The sequence below is a fragment of the Bubalus kerabau genome, chromosome 12 (genome assembly GCF_029407905.1).
Source record: "Bubalus kerabau isolate K-KA32 ecotype Philippines breed swamp buffalo chromosome 12, PCC_UOA_SB_1v2, whole genome shotgun sequence".
NCBI classification, from domain to species: Eukaryota; Metazoa; Chordata; class Mammalia; order Artiodactyla; family Bovidae; genus Bubalus; species Bubalus kerabau.
The window spans coordinates 31,535,028-31,552,126 of record NC_073635.1 but is presented as its reverse complement, the minus strand read 5'-3'; the positions used below and the strand labels follow the sequence as shown (position 1 = coordinate 31,552,126).

The window sequence follows — 17,099 nt, the reverse complement described above, 5'->3', positions numbered from 1 at the left end:
AGACATATTATATACCTACATATATATAAGAAAGATATATATATATATATATATAAAACAGTACTTTTAGAGTGCACTCTGGTATTTTTTATTCTGTTTTCTTTTGTTTAAAAAAGCAATGCTGGTCACATCCCTCTAGCCTGGTTTTATAGCCGATGCATTGCAAACTGCAGTTTGAAAAACACTGTTTTAGATAATCCTCCAAAGCCCGGAAGCCAAGGGCACTGGTCTGTCGTCTCCCCCAGGGCCTGGCTGCAGAGCTCTTGACACTGCATCTTTTATAGGCAGAAAAGAACATTATCCTGGAAGAGAAGATCCAAGTTCTCCAGCAGCAGAACGAAGACCTCAAGGCCAGGATCGACCAGAACACGGTGGTCACAAGGTAGGTGGGCCTGGATGATGGAGCTTCGGAAGCGCGTGTCCCAGATAGAATGGCTTTGTTCCTGACCTTGGAGGGCTCTGCTTTTGTCTCGCTCCTCCAAGCCCCAAGTCTTCCCCACGCAGGCTCTCGGCACTTCCCACGTGGAGGAAAGCATAGAACACACTGCTCTGAGCACCCAGCCAATGCCCTGGCTCCACGGAGCACCCTCCTTGGTGGAAAGGAGTGGGGTGGGCTAAAGTGTGTGGCATAACTGGCGGGGCTGGGGGCAGGAGTGGTGGGGATCGTGGAGGAGGTTTTGGAAGGGCTGCCTGCTAGGAGTTCCAGGCTAAAGAAAACAGCCATGTGAGCCAGCCGACCCTGGGCTCCAGCAGTGGGGCCCTCGACTGCTGCCCTGGCGCTCGGCCAATGGCAGAGGGGCGGGCAGCAGGGAGGGAGCGGGCCATACAGCCGCTTCCATCTCAGTGCTCCTAACCTGCTCCGAGGCTCCGACTTCCAGGAAGGGAGGAGCAGCAACCCGGCTGCAGTGACGACAGAGGCACAAAACACATCGGGTTCCTTTCTACTTGGCATCCATCAGCCGCAAACATCCATGGAGCATCTGTTACAGCCGGGCCCCAGGCTGGATGTCGAACACTGGAGGAGGGACCGCTCTGGCCCCGTCCTCCAGGGCTCCAGCTCCAGCAGGCAATCAGATGCACTGCCCAGAAGGTCGCAGCGCGAGCTGACTGCTGCCAGGGAGGCCCAGGGCGAGGGCAGGCTGCGGAGGCTGACGGCACCACCGACTCCCCGGGGCTGTCCTTACCGTCATCGCCTCATGTCTGCGCCGCTCAGCGCCCCCCACACCAAGCCCCTCTTGCCTCTCCTCTCAGGCCTGCAGCTTCTGCTCTGTCCACTGGCCACCAGCGCCTCCCCTGACCCAGGGCAGAGGGACTGTGGGCGAAATCAGGTGTTGGCAGAGAGACTCTGGGAGAGGATTGTGTGGGTGGGACAGGTGGCGATCACGTTTCAACCCCTGGGGTCCTGGTCCCTGAGGTCCACAGGAACCAACCACCTACCCCATTCCCTGTGCGCTCCTGGGCCTGGCCGACCTCAGGCTCAGTGTCTTGCTATGCCATTGCTATTCTGACTGTTGCTTGTTCCCACCACACCCCCCAACCCCCGTGCAGACAGCTGTCGGAGGAGAACGCTAACCTCCAGGAATACGTGGAGAAAGAAACGCAGGAGAAGAAGAGACTGAGCCGAACCAATGAAGAGCTGCTATGGAAGCTCCAAACCGGGGACCCGACCAGCCCCATTAAACTGTCCCCCACATCCCCTGTGTATCGCAGCTCCTCCTCTGGGCCCTCCTCTCCCGCCAGAGTCAGCATGACGCCCAGATGACGCCACCACGCTGCGGGCCGAGCTGCGGCGCCCAGTCCACGAGGGTTCCCACCGGCTGGGAGTGGTGACCGCCACTGGCCGGCCCGCCTGGCCCCGCGCGCATGCCCAGTCGCTACGTCGCGGCCTCCCATGCGCGCATGCCCAGTCGCTGCATAGCTGCAACCCAGGCAGAGCCCTCTTCTAACCCTCGTGTGTAGGACTGTCCCGGGACGGGCACTTAGGAACGTGTAAACGGTAGTGTCTCATGTGCAAACGTTTGGCCATAGTCAGAGCCAAAAGAAGGAAATGCCAGTTGTCCTTGAGCAATGAACTTTCACTGCAGAATTTCAGGTTAGTTAACAAACAGCTCAGTTTTGACTCTCCATTGAATAACCCTTGTGTACTGCACCGGTATGTGTGTATATTTAGATACACGTATATACACATGCAGCAGTTCTGAATTGCATTTTTTATAACATGAAGTGCTGACGTATTTTGGTGACGGTCAGCAGTTTTCTAACTCGTGCCTAAGAATTATTGGGAAATGAAAATGCATTTCTATCTACCTTCCCAGGAATATTTCTACCCAAAATAGAAAAAGGAAAAAAAAAAAAAGATACAGAGAAGAAGCGCCTTTCGACCTACCACCATGTGGTACTCTGTTTAACACAAACACCAGCCATTCGTCGGTAACTACCTTTGAAACAATCAGCTTCTTAGTCAACATGACGTGAGGTCACTATTACTCCATCCACAGATTTTAATTATCGACATTCCTGTCCTGAGTGGATAAGGGGCAGCAGTGAGAAACCCTGAGGGGGATGAGCAGTTTTGCAGATGTTAACTCAAGACCAGTGGATCGCCTATAGTCTTGTAAACACAAGTTTTTGCTTTTTTCCTAAATGGCATCTTGGAATCCATCATTCGGCTATTGCATCCTTGGGAAAATATGGAAGCACATGACCTTAGAGAATGAGGGTGAGAATGGCCTTGGAGTTGGCCAAGACTATTCACACTCCATCCTAAATAAGGAAAATTGCTCATAGAGTCTGTATTCTGACTAAGCGTAGAGGAGAAGAGCGTCCTCTGGCATCTTGTTTGATGTGATGCTTTAAATGGTCAACCCACCAAAATATGACCCTCAGCCCTATTTCATTGCCCCGCCCCACTTCAGTTAGGTTCTGTAACCCAACCTCATTCTTGTGCATTGAGCAGCTCAGGGGTTCTAGCAGGGGTTTCCAGAAAACCAGTTATTTTTTCCTGGGGGGATCAGTTCCTGGTTATGCTAGATCATTGCATGACCTTCCAGAAACCCAGGTGTCTTTTTCTGCTGGATGGTCAAGCTATACCACAGCTAAGAGAGGTCTTATCTTTGGCTCAGGAGGTTCTTCCAAAGAGAGGAGCCCCAGGAAACAGCCAGCCAGTGGTCATAGGCTTCTGGACTGGCATTTGTCTCATGAATGGATTAGAATGGGGAAGAGATTCCTGTAGTGCTGTGGACCATTAGAAGCATAACACACAAAGTAGTTTCAGCCATTTATACAGTGGTGATAATGACGTCTTTACTGTTCATGACGAAAACCCTGTACTTTTCTCCCCAAGGCCCCTCAAAGTGGTCCTGAGCACAAGACTGATTCTGAGCAAACCCGAGATAGGCAGACTTATGTAGATACACTTTGTGGGGCCAGAGTCACAGAGCAGGAAAGAAACGGCTCAAGAAAGGGTCCCCTGGCCCAGAGCCCCTGCCTGCTCGTGGCATATGTGGCCAGCATGAAGACAGACCTGGTCTGTGTTCCTTGCATGAGTCAAGCTTGGGCTTCCTGGCCTCCCATACATCTCATTTCTAGCAAACCTCCAGGTTTTTGCCCATCCTGGGGACATAGACAGGAGATACCCAGTGAAGAAACATTTCTTTTTCCGTTTAGTGGGTCTGCATGATGCTGTGATGTTGAGTTGGGCATCCCGTTAGAGTAGATGATGCCACGTTGACTAAAATACACGAATATGTATTCTTTTAGCAGGCACCACCTGCAGACACAGTAGCTCAGCCCTCCGAACTAGGAACTGCTTCCATAACGGCACCTGCTAAATGCAGTCACACAGCAATACAGATGTCAGTGTCACGTTAGAATGTGGTCTGGTGTGTTAGCCTGTTGCAGTCACAGTTGTAGTGGTGTTAGAACCAAGTAATCCCCCACTAGGTGACTAGAGCGTGGCTCTAACCATCCCTGACCTTGGGTACCCGAGCTAATTCCCACAATGCCCTGGCTTCCTTTCCTTGTCATGGACGCCCATCATGTATGGCTCCTATCCCCAAACTCTAGGGGCAGCACTGCCTCCCCCACTTCACCTCTCTCTCCCCAACTCCCAACACTGTTAGGACTTGGACCTCTGTCTCTCTGGTGTCCACCTCCCAGGCTGGAGCTGTTTCCATGGAGAAATGCTACAGCCTTCCCACCTGTCTTGAACAAACCCACCCAACCTCACCAACCTCTCCTTGGCGTGTGGGACGCTGTTGGTGCCCTGCCCACCCCCAGCCCACCACACGCCCTGTGAGGTTCCGGCTGGGTGTCGGAGCGCGGACAGGCCGTGGAGCCAGCATACTTGGTGACCATCTGAAGGGGGTCACTCGTTCCTTTTTTGGCCCCTGCGGTTTCTGTGTTGCATTATTTGTGTTTGAAGCATATTAAAATGAACTTGAGGGACCTTCTGTGATACGCACTTGATGTGACCATTGGCCTGGCCCCCCTCGGGCTTCAGGAAGTCAGGAGTGGACTGGGAGGCCCAAAGGCCAGGTTCCCTCTGTGTGCGCACCAGGGTCAGTCTTGAGACCCCTCTGTTCCAGCTTAGCAGGGTCCCTGCACCCAGCTTGTAGCCTGGGACTTTCAGCAGTCTTCCCCCAAGCTTTGGGGGCTCAGTGGCTCTGCTCCTTGTCTTCAGGTAGCCAGGTTGGACTGGAGACCGTCAGAAAAAGGACACGAGATCAAGTACAAGCCCCTCACCGTCAACTTCAAATTCAGATGCTGACCTGACTTTCTACCCTAAATGGGCCTGGTCACTTTGTGTCTGGGTGGTCACAGAGTTCTCCTCTCAGAGTGGCCAGGGGGCCACTGGCTCCTAGCATGGGGGCCATGGTCACAGCACTTCCTTGTCCCGCGCTTTCTCATGCCTGCGGGGTTCACAGGACCCCAAAAAGCACTGAGCCAGGACACTCCTTTAACCTGAAAGCATTCGCCTCCTCCCACCCCCTTAATACGGGCTTTCAGGCTGGACTGCAGCCAGTTGGCAGGGGCACCAGGGGCCACGGGAAGACTCCAGTCAGTCTGTTCCCCCAAGCTGCTGCTGACCAGGAGCCCCTTGGCAGGTGATAAAGGCCCCTGAGTTACTCTGGACCCACCAACACCATCCTAGACCCCCTGGCTCACTCATGCCTCCAGATATTGGTGACGGCTGCCAATTAACGATTTACTCATCAACACATCCCAACCTGTTCATGTCTTTTGGTGCCTCCTGCCACCACTTTAATCAGAACCACCCTGCATTATCCTTCCCCCACTATGCATCAGTACTGCCACTTAGCAAAGGGATGCTGGCGCCTGGCCCAGGGCCCCGCGCAGGAACCAAAGGTGGAACGGCCTCCTGGCAACGGAGAACCGTGTCCCCGACAGTTGCTAGGCAGCAGTCGAGAGACCTTTGAAGTCAACCACTCAGTCCCCGCTCTATGGTCTCTGGGAGTCCACGGTGGCTCCCCCACTGTCTGGGAGGCGGGGAGGAATGAGGAGGGTGAGGCTCAGGTAGAACCGGGGCAAATGTGTCTCCCCTGCTGCTGGAGGTGAAGGCTGTTATGCTGTGGATGCATCTGAGAACAAACCTAGCAGTGGGGCCAGGGAGGGGGGTGTTGGGTGGGGGGTTGGTGGATGGGACAGCCTTCCTGTCAAGCAAGAGGCAGGGCCTTGCCCACAGTGGGGGAGGGGGTGGTGAATCTGGGTCAAATGCTTAAAAAACATCACCAGAGGCTAGAGCTAATTCACTTAAGTTTGCTAAATACCTTTTTTTTTTTTCATTTGTTTCCCTTTGGAACCGGTCTGCTTCTCTGGAACTTCTCTATAAACAAAAGCAGGACACTTGGGGTGTCTTGACCTACCAGCTCGGTTTTTTGCCCCCTCAGCGTGAGGGATGAACAGGTGAATTTGTCCCCGCTAACCGTGTCTGGGTTTCCCAGCGCAAGCATCACACGGGATAGAGAGTTGTCTAAGTGGGCCCCTCCCCTCCCTACAGGGTCCCACCTCCTCACAGACAAGCCAGCCCACGGGCTTAGCTGCTGCTGATCGGTTTAACTGCATCCAAATCTGTGCAGCACAGCGCATTAGCAGGCGCTCAAGAGGCAACCGCAGGGATTCAGGGAGTACAAGTGTCAAAGTCCGACCCCGTACCTTCTCTCTATCCGCCACTGCCCCCCACCCCACACCCCTACTCCCTCGCAGTCCCAGATGGGTGTTGAGAAGTAGGCCAGAGACTGGCTGCATCAAGAGACACACTGCCTGCTTTATTCCCTAAGCCTTGCTCACATCGTATTTATGGCTTGATGGACAAGCTTAGATGGCAAAATGACACGATGCCCCTTTGGAGAGGGGCACACAGGGTTACCCCCCTGATAGAGGTCCCCGCCCTCCTGGCCGCCTGGTGACTCAGCAGTCCTGAAGGAATCCACGCGATTCCTCCCCACTGCGGAGGCCGGGCTGTCGGGGGCAGCCTCTGACTCACCAGACGAGCTTCACCAAACGGCGCGCTCCAGGTGACTGCCCAACCCCCCGGCCTCCAGAGGGGAGTGGCTTCAGAGGCCCTTGTCTGGGTTTCCTGGGAGACGGCCGGGAGCCGGGTAAGGGCTCTCCAGGCGCCCGTCTCTAGGTGGCGGCGTGGCGCCGCGGCACCGGCCTCTCCCGGCTGAGTGGGGGCTCCATGCGTGGACCCGGCCAGGTCGCCCCCAGGTCTGGGCGCTTGGGGGCAGTCAGCCCGCCCAGATTTCAAGGGCTGGGGTTCGGCGGTGCCTGCAAGACAGCACAGGGCACAGATCGCCCTGGGGCGGGGGGAGGTGGTGGGGTGCTGGCTTGGGGAGGCAAGTAGGAGCACCCCGCCTGCGCGCGCTCCCGCCGTCCAGCCCGGGCGAGTGGCAAGCCGCGTGGCCCACGGGTGGTGTCCTCGCTTGTTTGATGGTGGGCATGCGGAGGCGGGGCGGGGCGGGGCCTGTGGCAGCAGCTCCCTGCCCTCCTCTTAGTGAGGAAATGTCACTACGCATCTTCCTGCTGGGATCACACTGCGCCTCGGGGTCTGAGAATTGGGGCCACTCGACTGAACGCACCTTTAATGCAGAAAAACGCCTCCTTTCTCAAGTGGGGCCGGGGGAGGGGGTGATGGTGAGCGCTCAAGGGTTATAACAGCCACACACCCCGCCTTCCACCCCTGTCCTGCAAGCATGCCATCCCTGACGACGAGTGTGTATGGGGGAGGTGGAGGGCAGTGCGAGGCCGAGGGGTTCTGGGCACAGGTCGCTGGAGGGGGGGGGGGGGGCGTGGGTAGAGCGGTGGTTGCTGCACTTGATGTCACGTCGTTCTGCAGACAGCAGCCTCATCCCCCACCATCTGGGTGGCGGGGAGATCTGTGGGCCCCAAACCCGAGGCGACCTGGGAAGAGTGGGCAGTTAGGGAGATGATCCAGGGGCCCCCCTGGCTGCGGATTCCTCCCCCTCCCCCCACCCCAGCTGTGAGGCAACGCAACATCCGGCTGTGAGATTCAAGAAGCAAAGACCAGGCTCTGGGACTCTCGGAGCCACACCCCGCAACCCCTCACCACCCTTCCCATAGCTGCCAGAATTCCTAAGTCCGCACTGGACACGCCAGGGCCGTAGATGGGAGTTTATTAGGATTTGCAGAAGCATGACGGGATGTACCAACAAAGTTTGACTTTACAACATGAACTATTATGGCATCAATGTACCAGCAAAACTGGGATACAGAGCACAGGTTCACATTTTTAAAAGGCAATGGACAACATCTACTTTTGTCCTTAAAATAAAAATGGGGGGTGGGGTGGGGGGAGGTATGGGGGGACAGCGAGAGGACCAGCAGAGGCCAATCTGATTTGCAGTTAGCTGTCAGAATCTAAATCTAGTATTGCAATTATAAGAAACTATAAGAAAACTATTAGAAAAATAGAACATCAAACGAGCAAAAAAATATTACACAATTTACATAATAAAAAACACAATCCTCTTAATAATGGCTCCATGTTCAGTAGAAGAAAAAGTACACTGGAGAACCCACACACCTTCAGGTGTGACAATAAACCAACCCTCGTGGAGATCGTCACCCCTGTGTGCTCCTTAGACTAATCCACACTTAAAGGCACAACGTAAGCAGGAAACTTATCTTAAATAGATATTATAAACTTCTCCAATGGGAAAGTAAGTCCCAAACTTAAAAGTTTGTCATCAAGAAACACAACATCATATATACCTTGCTAATAATTTAACAAGGCCTGAATGCCTCTTCCCAGCCATGCTCCCTGACCCTGAGAAATCTCATTTGGACTTCAAGCTGAGGTGTCACGGTGGAGTGTTCAGCCAGCAGTTCGACATGTTCTCAGGGTGGTCCTGGAGAAGGGGGGGCTCCTGAGAACTGCGCCCCGAGACCCCTGGCTGGACCACTTCCTCTAGAAAGAGCACTGCCACCCAGTGAAGCAACGGGCACAGAAAGACTGGATCGTAGTGATGAACAGGAAGGCCAGTTGACTTTTTTTTCTTTTTCGCCTTAACCACCCATTAGGCATCATAACTACGATGGTGAGATACGGAGTGTTTGTAGCTTCTTGCACCACTGGATCAATAAAGCATTTTGTCACCCAAAAAGTCCACAAGAGTCTGATAAACTGTACATCTCGCTCCCACTAAGGAGCCTTACATAACAATACTCTCATTACCAAGGCAGACAGATATTAATATATTTTAAATTATACATAAAACTATACACAACACATATTTAGTTCCATCTGAAGTTGAATTCACACGCCTGCGTGGGCATGCCACAGCCCTGCCTCTCTGTCCACACTCACACACTGGGGCGACGGGCCGGCATGAAGCCGCTCCCTCTGGTCTCCATGGGGGTAGTTCTCAGGGGTCAACAGAACAAGCGGCTCTTAGTGTGTCAAAGTGGAGTGTCCACCCCTGGCACGGGGCCAGGCCTCTTCTCTGCAGCAGCGAGGCCCTCGAGTACCCGTGGGCTCACCTGCAACAGGGCAGGGCTTTTACAAGCTGTGTCCACACATCCTGTGCTGACGGATCTGCTTCCAATGTCAGGCTAGTCATCATCCTAGGCAGGACCCAGTCAGCTCACCGTACCCGCCTGGCAGTGGGGGTGGCGGGGAGGAGACCTAGACCAGCCTGGGTTCCCACTCCCCATCCCCCCTCATCCCATGCACAAAACAGCAAACACAAGCGCAAGGCTCCTGCTTGCAGCCCTCCCGGTGAGAACAGATGTGACCAAGGGGCAGAAGGGAGTGACAAGGGCCCCGGGGGGCTCAGGGTGGGTGGAGAAGCCCCACAAGGCTGTAGTCAACCTGGGGGTATCCAAACACCACGGGACCAGGTGGTCGATCACTTGATGGAGACCGAGGGGCTCAATGGAACAAAACCCAAAGCGGGGGAGATGCAAGTGATGCTGATACTGTATCAACTAAGCAGCAGTCACTCGACCATGGCTCTATCACACCCCCTCTGGGTTTCTAAAAACTCACCTGGCCCAAAATCAGGGAGGAGGTGTAGGCAGCAGGGGATGGGGGCCGTGCAGGGTCCTGATTGCCCCCAAAAGGTTCCATCCCCACCCAGGGGCTCACGTCTCCCCCGCTCACGGGCCTGGCTGATTCTCCAGAGACACTGTGCCCCTCACTCTCCCACACAGGGCCCAGGGGACCCCGGGTTTTCACAAGGTCACGCACGTGCAGGGAGTGGCCCACGAGTGGTGGGAAGGGGTACTTCCTCCCCCAAAGCAGGTCTTTCCAATGTGAGTATTTGGGGCTGGTGCCCAGGGAACCAAGGACACAACATCCCCAGGGGGTGTCTCTGGAAAATAATAGCCAAGCCATGAAACTGAGCCTGGGCGGGGCTGAGATGTGAGACTGTCGGGCACTTCCAGTGGTTATTTTCTGCCTGTGTGTGTATGTGTGTGTGTGTATTTATGTGGTATGTTATGTCTCTGTGTGTAATGTCTGTATGTGTGTGTGTTGTCTCTGTGTGTGTGTGTCACACTTCTGTGTGCATATGTGTATGTGTTATATCTGTGTGTATATGTATGTGTATATAAATATATGTGTTGTCTGTGTGTATACATGTGTGTATGTGTATCTGTGTATGTACGTATGTTGTCTGTGTATCTTGTCGCTGTGTGTATGTGTGTCCATCTCAGGCACAGGAAGGCGGGCTGTGGTAACAATATCTCCCATCCCTGGGTGGGGATGGGACCTTTCAGGGGCAATCAGGCCCCCCTGCACGGCACTCCCCACCCCACCTACACCTCCTCCCGATTTTGAGCCAGGTGAGTTTTTACAAACCCAGAGGGGGTGTGATAGAGCCATTGTCTGCAGACACCGCTCAGTCTCTTGGCAGCATGGCCCCCGCACAGAAGAGAAAACCCCTGGCAATGGTATGAAAGCCTCTCTTCACAAAAGCACGGGTCACTGAACCCCGTCCAACGACCCAGGGATCCTTTCCTCGGATGGGGCTCTGGCCCGGCGTGGAGGGTGGGGGCTTCTGATACCAATGGGGGGCATTTTGGCACGGCCCCTGGGCTCCAGGAGAGGAGGGGGACCGTCTGTCAGGACAGGCCGCCTGTGAGATGCTGAGACACACCTTCTCAGGTGGAGGACGAGGCGTGTAGCTGGCTCAAGTGTCAGCTGTGCACAGTCTGCTGGGGGCGGTCAGGCTCAGAAATTTCAGCCGGAAATAAAAAAGTGAGAGAAACTCTACCTGCCACCTTTCCTGGACAACCTCGTTCCCTCACACTCTCCGCCTCGGTGGAGAACAGCAGACAACTCGAGCAGACAGGTGGCTAGCAGGCCCCAGGAAGAGAGCAGACAACCAAAACACCTCAACGCAATAAATTAAGATTCATCAAAATAGGGTACAGCACCAGCTACATAAACCTAAATACTTTTCTTTGGAAACCCGAGCTTCGGGCTCTCATCCCCACTTTGGAAGATTCGCAAGTGAGACTGTGAATAAAGCTCCCACGAGTGACCAGAGAGGACAACGAAGCCTGCAACCGGGGCTGGGCACTCACCCACCCGGGCCGACCCTGCTTCACTCATTCTTGCATTTTTTTTTTTTTCCTCCAAGAACTTTCTGGGGCAGAGGGAGAAAAGCCAAGAGCCATCAGTTTATCAGGCTTCTTTCTACCAGATTTGTGTCAAAGGGCAGAGGGGGAAGATAATGGGAGCTAAGCTTCACAAGCAGCATTTACATTTTGTGTGGAGTCAGAAATGCCAGCCCCCTCACCTCCTGCCAACGCAGGCCCTTCCGTCCCCTGACTCCACTCTTGGGAAGGAAGGCACGGCCCACCTCCAAGGAGTGTCCCTGGGGCCTTGGCAAGGAGCGCCATGTACACAGGGACATGCAGTCATCACGGAGGCAGGAGTCCAGGCCTAGGGTCACCAACCCGCGGCATCCAACAGCACACAGAGCATGCGAGAGGGACAGCACGGGACCCCACACCGTCCCCTGCAGGCAGACCCCCACACCCTGAATGATTCAGGGAACGACTCGGCCGTTTTCCACATCACCATTACGCGCCAGCTAGATTCCGTGGCGACTCACAGCCAAGGGACAGGAGGACTCCATGTGACGATGAGACGCATGAGGGGCCAGAGGCAGCTGGGGGGCAGGGGGGGCTGTGCGCCACTCAGGACGAGAAGACACTGGCCTGGGGAACCTTGAGACCCACGAGCAGCAGGAAGGCAGGACCCCGCGAGGAGCCAGGACCATGGGGAGCACTCAGCTAAGCTCCGCTCTTTTGAGGCAGGTCCTATGGAAATAGTGTCACGTTCCAGTTACTCAGGACTCGGCCAAAGCAGCAGCAGGGACCTGCTGGAGGGCCGGCAGGGGGGAGCCTGGTCCCCTGGCAGGAGTGTGCAGAGTGCAGGCCAAGCCCCCTGCCTGGAGGGAGGGGGCAGTCACAGTCCAGCGACTCTCTGGAGGCAGCTCAGAGGGCCGAGCAGGAGGAGATGATCTGGCCTTCCTCTCTCAGTAAACTAAACCGCTGGGGCGGGGCATGGGCACAGCCAGGGGATAGACACCCGGCACCGGGGCGGCTGTATGGGGCTGGGCCAAGGCAGGGACGGGACCCGGCACTGCACCCCCGGGATGGAGGCCAGGGCTCCCGAGGTGACCTCCGTTCTGCCCGAGGCCGCAGCAGCCGGGGTGCCTGATGGGCGAGGAGAAGGGCTGCTGTCCTTGTCCGGGAGGAGGCTCGGAGGCAGGCGGCGGCCAGTCCCGGCCCCGGCCAAGTGGCCCTGCAGAGAGCTGCCGGGGGGTCGGGGCCACGGGCCACACGTGGACTGTGTTGAGCTCTGGGCGCGTGGGCTGGGTGGGGTGGTGGTGCAAGGTGCTGCGGGGGTCTCTCGGGGGCAGGACCATGTGTCACTTGCAATGATCCAAGTGACCGTCAGGAGTCCTTGAGGCGTCGGCAGCCAGGGTCGCCTCCTCGCTGTGCCAGAGACCATAGCCGAAGTAAATGAGGAAGCCTGTGGGCCAAGGGCAGAGACGGGGTGTGAGTCCGGGAGGTGGCCCCAGGGTCAGGGCCTCACGAGAGGCCTCTGCAGGCAGCCTGCCCCCCAAGTAAGCCCACATGACTTCTGGCAGGGTCACCTCTACAGCTGGCAAAGGCAGGCGTGTCTTTCTGGGCAGCCTCACGCTTGGCAAGCCACTGGGTGGGGACCCCTGGAGGGGCGCTGGTGCCTCTGCCTCATCCACTGCCCACCTGGCGGGGAGGCTGCCCTGCAGCCGCTGGAGGAGCCAGGACAGACCCTCCAGAAGTTGCGCTGGGTTTCCAAGGGCACTAGGGCTCCCTGGGCTCCTCATGCTGTCTGTTATAGCTTCTGTTTTTCCCATGAGTGGCTTAGACACCCAGGTCACGTGGGAATTCATGCAACCCACCAATTCAGTCATTCCGGTGAGTTTCAGGGGCCATAGGGGTCTGTGGTGGGACCCAGAGATCTGTGCCCCTAGCTACCGCCCCCCACACTGGCAGGGCGCCACCTTTGTGCCAGTGACAAGGGAGAGCAGTCCTGGAGCTCAGGAGCTTATGGAGGGCGCTCAAAAGCAGGCGTCCCCCACCTCTGCAGGGAGGCAGGGAGTTACCCTCCCTACCCCTCAGTCATGGGGGAAGCGGGGTTTGGCCATAACTCAGCCTGAAGGCCACTGCTCTCATCAGGGGTATAGCCCGGTCAGGCCAGTCTCCCAGCCACCAGCACTACTGGGTCCATTTCTGCACCTCGGGCTGCTGGAGGCCTGCAGAGGGGCCATGGTTGGTGCAAAGCAGGGCCAGGCCCCAAGGGGGACCTCTAGTTCTCCCACGGGCCCAGCCAGTCCCTGCAACCCAGGGGGCCAAGGGCGGGGCTGTCTAGATGATGCTGTCTGGGGTGAAGAAGGTGGTGCTCTGTCAACAGCAGACTCATGGGCTGGTTCTTTGAACATCGAGCTCTTTCCCAAACAGATAGCTGGTTCAGGCAAAGGCTTTACAATTATCTACAAGGGAGGGAGGACCCACAGCCTACCAGGTGTTCCTCACTGTCAGAGAGAAAACCACTGACTACACGTGTTTTCACTGTGTTTTGAAATCGGAAACGGGGGCAGCTGGAGGATGCAAGCCAGCCAGCCAGTAGCAGAGAGGACAACGAGCTGCTGGGCACGGGCAGGGTGGAGGCGAGTGGGTGAGTGGGGGGCCTGAGAGATGCTGGGACACCACGTGCTGGTCACCTCGAAACCCACACCTCACGTACCGATCAGCATCCACACGGCAAACCGGACCCATGTGCCCTGGTTCAGCTGCATCATGAGATAGACGTTCACGAAGATGCTCAGGACGGGAAGGACCGGCAAGAAGGGCACCTGCGGGGACAGGCGGCACAGCGTCAGGTGTGACGGGCGGAGAGCGTGAGACAGCAGAACCACCCGAGGGGCGCGCCCTCCCAGGCCTGATCTGAACAGGCGGGGCTGTGTGGGGAGGGGCTGAGTGCCAGGCCCAACTCCGGCACCCCCCATTCCCTCAGCACCCCCAGTACACCCCACAGGCAGACCCTCGCAGGTGGGAGTTTGTTCCGAGCGACACTAATTGCCACAGTGAACTCGCGTCTCACTTCTGAGCTTGCTGAACGATCTTATTATTTGTAGACTCTACGCCTGAAGAGGCCCTGGTCATCTCTGAGGCCTGGTAATGACACACGATCCACCAGGCAGACGTTTACTTATGAAAAGCTTACAGGATGCGGGGCACTGCCCCACCCAAGGGCCTGGGGCCAGCCTTTCTCAGCAGCGCTGTCTGTGCCCGGCTCACATGCCCGAGTTTGGCCAGCAAGCACCTCACTCCGCACACCCAGGCCTGCCGGAGCCCAGCAGAACAGGGTGGCCTCCTGCAGGAGAGTCAGGATCATGGTCTCCAAGGGGTGGGTCCCTCCAGCTGTCAGGCTGAGCTGTTTACCTTGAAGGAGAGCTTGGTCTTGCTCTCGGGCTGCCGCCAAATGATGGCCGTGACCACGGAGCAGAGGAAGGCAGAGCCCATGAGTAGAAAGACTGCCCACAACTCCCCCTTCACCAGGGCGTCCTTGCCAAGCACAGCTGCCATGCAGAAGGTGATGACCAGAAGTGCTAAGAGGGACAGATAGAGAAAACGGCACTTCAGTCATTCCCCAGGTTCCCACAGACAGATCAGTTCTTCCCAAAACCCCGGGAGGGTTGGGCTCCATCTCTGCAAGCACCAATCCCAATTAGGGCAGAAAAACTAACATCGTGGTTCCCCTGGGACCCCAAACACCACATAGGGAAGGGCAGGCTCTTACCTAGGAGGCTGGTTGAGATGTTCACGATCAGCCCGGAGAATTTGGAAGGCTCCGTATTTTTGGGTGAAAGTACGGTTTTCAAAGAAAGCCTCTCTGCTTCCGGTAAAAAGCCCGTCTGAGAATCGCTGCTGCTCACCAATTCATTCTGGTCAACTGGATCGAGCTCATCGCTAGTCCTGGCCATCTGGTATACCGTGTTGGGCTGCTCAGGCTGATATCTGTGAGGCAGCATATTGTTTAGCCATCAGATTAGGCTTTAACTCAGCAGAAGTACACACACTCTAACTCATAGTAAGCCTTCAAAGGGAAGCTGCCTAGGACACAAGGCATAAAATGGGAAGAAGATGGTCAGAATGATACATGTGTGTATGCTAAGATGCTTCAGTTGTGTCCGACTCTTTGCAACTCTGTGGACTGCAGCCCACCAGGATCCTCTGTCCATGGGATTCTCTAGGCAAGAATACTGGAGTGGGTTGCCGTGCCCTCCTCCAGGGGAATCTTCCTGACTCGGGGATCGAACCCGTGTCTCTTATGTCTCCTGCATTGGCAGGCAGGTTCTTTACCACTAACTCTCCGCAAATAGAAACAGAGGAGACCTGGGCCTCACTCCTGCCTCAGGGCAACATCTTCTTCCTTTTATGTCTCTGTTATGAGGCAACTTGACCTCCACCATGAAACAGCCCAGAGGAAGGTGCTGAGACCGTTTCTCTCACTCTGAAAAGCAGCACTAGCCCTTAAGATATGAGGCCACTCACAACAAAACTGCAGTTGTAGGAAGCTAAAATACAGACAGAAATAGAAAGCAATCATATTAGGATCCTATTCCGTGCAGAGAGCCAGAGAAACGTGTCTGCAGGCTGATGGATTTGAGAAATTCTATTTGCATGATTTAATTGGATCAATTTATTTAAAAACTCTAAGTGCCTTGGGATAAATAACTCTCTAAAGCTGGGTGAAGGACCAACCCTGTGGCATGATTTCCAAGACACAAGCCACCTGCAAGTGAAGCATTCATTCTAAATGAGGCTACTTATCTTCCCAGCCAAAAGGAACAGAGCTCCAATCTCCTCCACCAGCTTCAAAACACGCAGTGCTTTATGCATTATTCTGCATATAATCTAAGAGTGAGTATGAAGATACTTCACCATTTTTTTCTTTCACTGACTCACTTAACAAGAAGGTTGGGGGAGACTCGGAGAAGATTGTAGCACTGAGCTCTTGGGAAGAAACACGTGGTCGGAAACACTAGCTCTAGCTGATTCTCCAGAGCCACTACTGAGGCTCAGCCCAGGGACGGTAGCTGCAGAGCATGTTAGGGATGGAATCCATGGCTTGGCAAGATTAAAGCCCTGCAAAGTAGGGGGCCTCTCGCCAGGAGACCACACTGGATGTCTATGCTACCTGAGGTCACCCCTGGGAGCAAGGAAGCAGAGCCCTGTCTCCCAGAGCAAAGGAAAATTGGAGCAGAGTGAGCGTGGAGAGAGGGGTGCTGTGGTGGCCAGGAACCCCAGGACACCAAGCCCTGGCCCGGATCTGCTGTGTCATGGCCCTCCACAGGGCCGGCCCCATCCGGACGAGACTCAAAGCAAAACCTGGAGAGTTTTCCTGCACATTACCCCCAGCCCTCCAGGCCCTGTAACGGGACTCTCACCTCCACGGAAGCATCACAGTGTCCCTAGTTCTCCCAGTGCCCACCAGGGCCAGGCCCTAGTTTCCAGTCCAAACTGAGATCGTTACCCTCAGCCTTCAAAAATTCTGATCCAAAGATCCAGCCCCCAGCCATCAAGTTGATAACCTGTCTCTGTCTTCCAGACATCCAGCCAGAAAAATCAGAGCATGTGAGAGAGAGAGAGCTGTGAAGCCACCCCGGACTCCTTTCAAGGCTATTTTCTATAACTATACTTTCAAGCACCAGGTCCCACCCTCTCCCATGCAGTTCCCAAAGGAACGATCCACAGCCTCAAGTTTATAGCGTATAAACCGTTAACATGAACTGGTAGCAGGAAGCTGGCAGGGGGCATCTGCTCTTCTGTCCTGGAACCCAGAAAGCCACACCTACCGTAAGACCAACACGCAGGCAGCCACCAGAGAGTAAGCCAGGAGAGTGCCGATGGACATGAGGTCCACCAGGTCCTTCAGTTCGAAGAGGAAGGCCATCACCGCTGGGGAGGAGGAGACGAAGATCAGGATGGGCCTGAACACACTGGCAGGCAGAGCCACCACCCACCCGTGACCCAGGGCACCAGGGAGAGCCTCC

The 17,099-nt window shown here is 55.5% G+C and overlaps 2 protein-coding genes across 4 annotated transcripts in view; one reads left to right on the top strand and one right to left on the bottom strand.

Annotated features, from left to right (window-relative positions):
• The window catches only part of MTUS2 (microtubule associated scaffold protein 2), a 65,734-nt gene extending 62,365 nt beyond the window's left edge, over positions 1-3,369 (top strand). The window contains exons 8-9 of the mRNA XM_055542461.1: positions 285-382; positions 1,549-3,369. Coding sequence (XP_055398436.1) covers positions 285-382; positions 1,549-1,762 — 312 coding nt within the window. The 3' untranslated portion in view covers positions 1,763-3,369. The remainder of the gene's footprint in view (positions 1-284; positions 383-1,548) is intronic.
• Positions 3,370-7,638: 4,269 nt separating this feature from the next.
• SLC7A1 (solute carrier family 7 member 1) overlaps positions 7,639-17,099 on the bottom strand; it is a 63,191-nt gene continuing 53,730 nt past the window's right edge. For 2 of the 3 annotated variants that reach the window (XM_055542458.1, XM_055542459.1), the window contains 5 exons: positions 16,902-17,004; positions 14,843-15,060; positions 14,485-14,651; positions 13,787-13,895; positions 7,639-12,529 (listed from right to left, as the gene is read on the bottom strand). In XM_055542458.1, the coding sequence (XP_055398433.1) occupies positions 12,426-12,529; positions 13,787-13,895; positions 14,485-14,651; positions 14,843-15,060; positions 16,902-17,004 (701 nt within the window). In that variant the 3' untranslated portion in view covers positions 7,639-12,425. The other variant, XM_055542460.1, reaches the window with a different exon arrangement.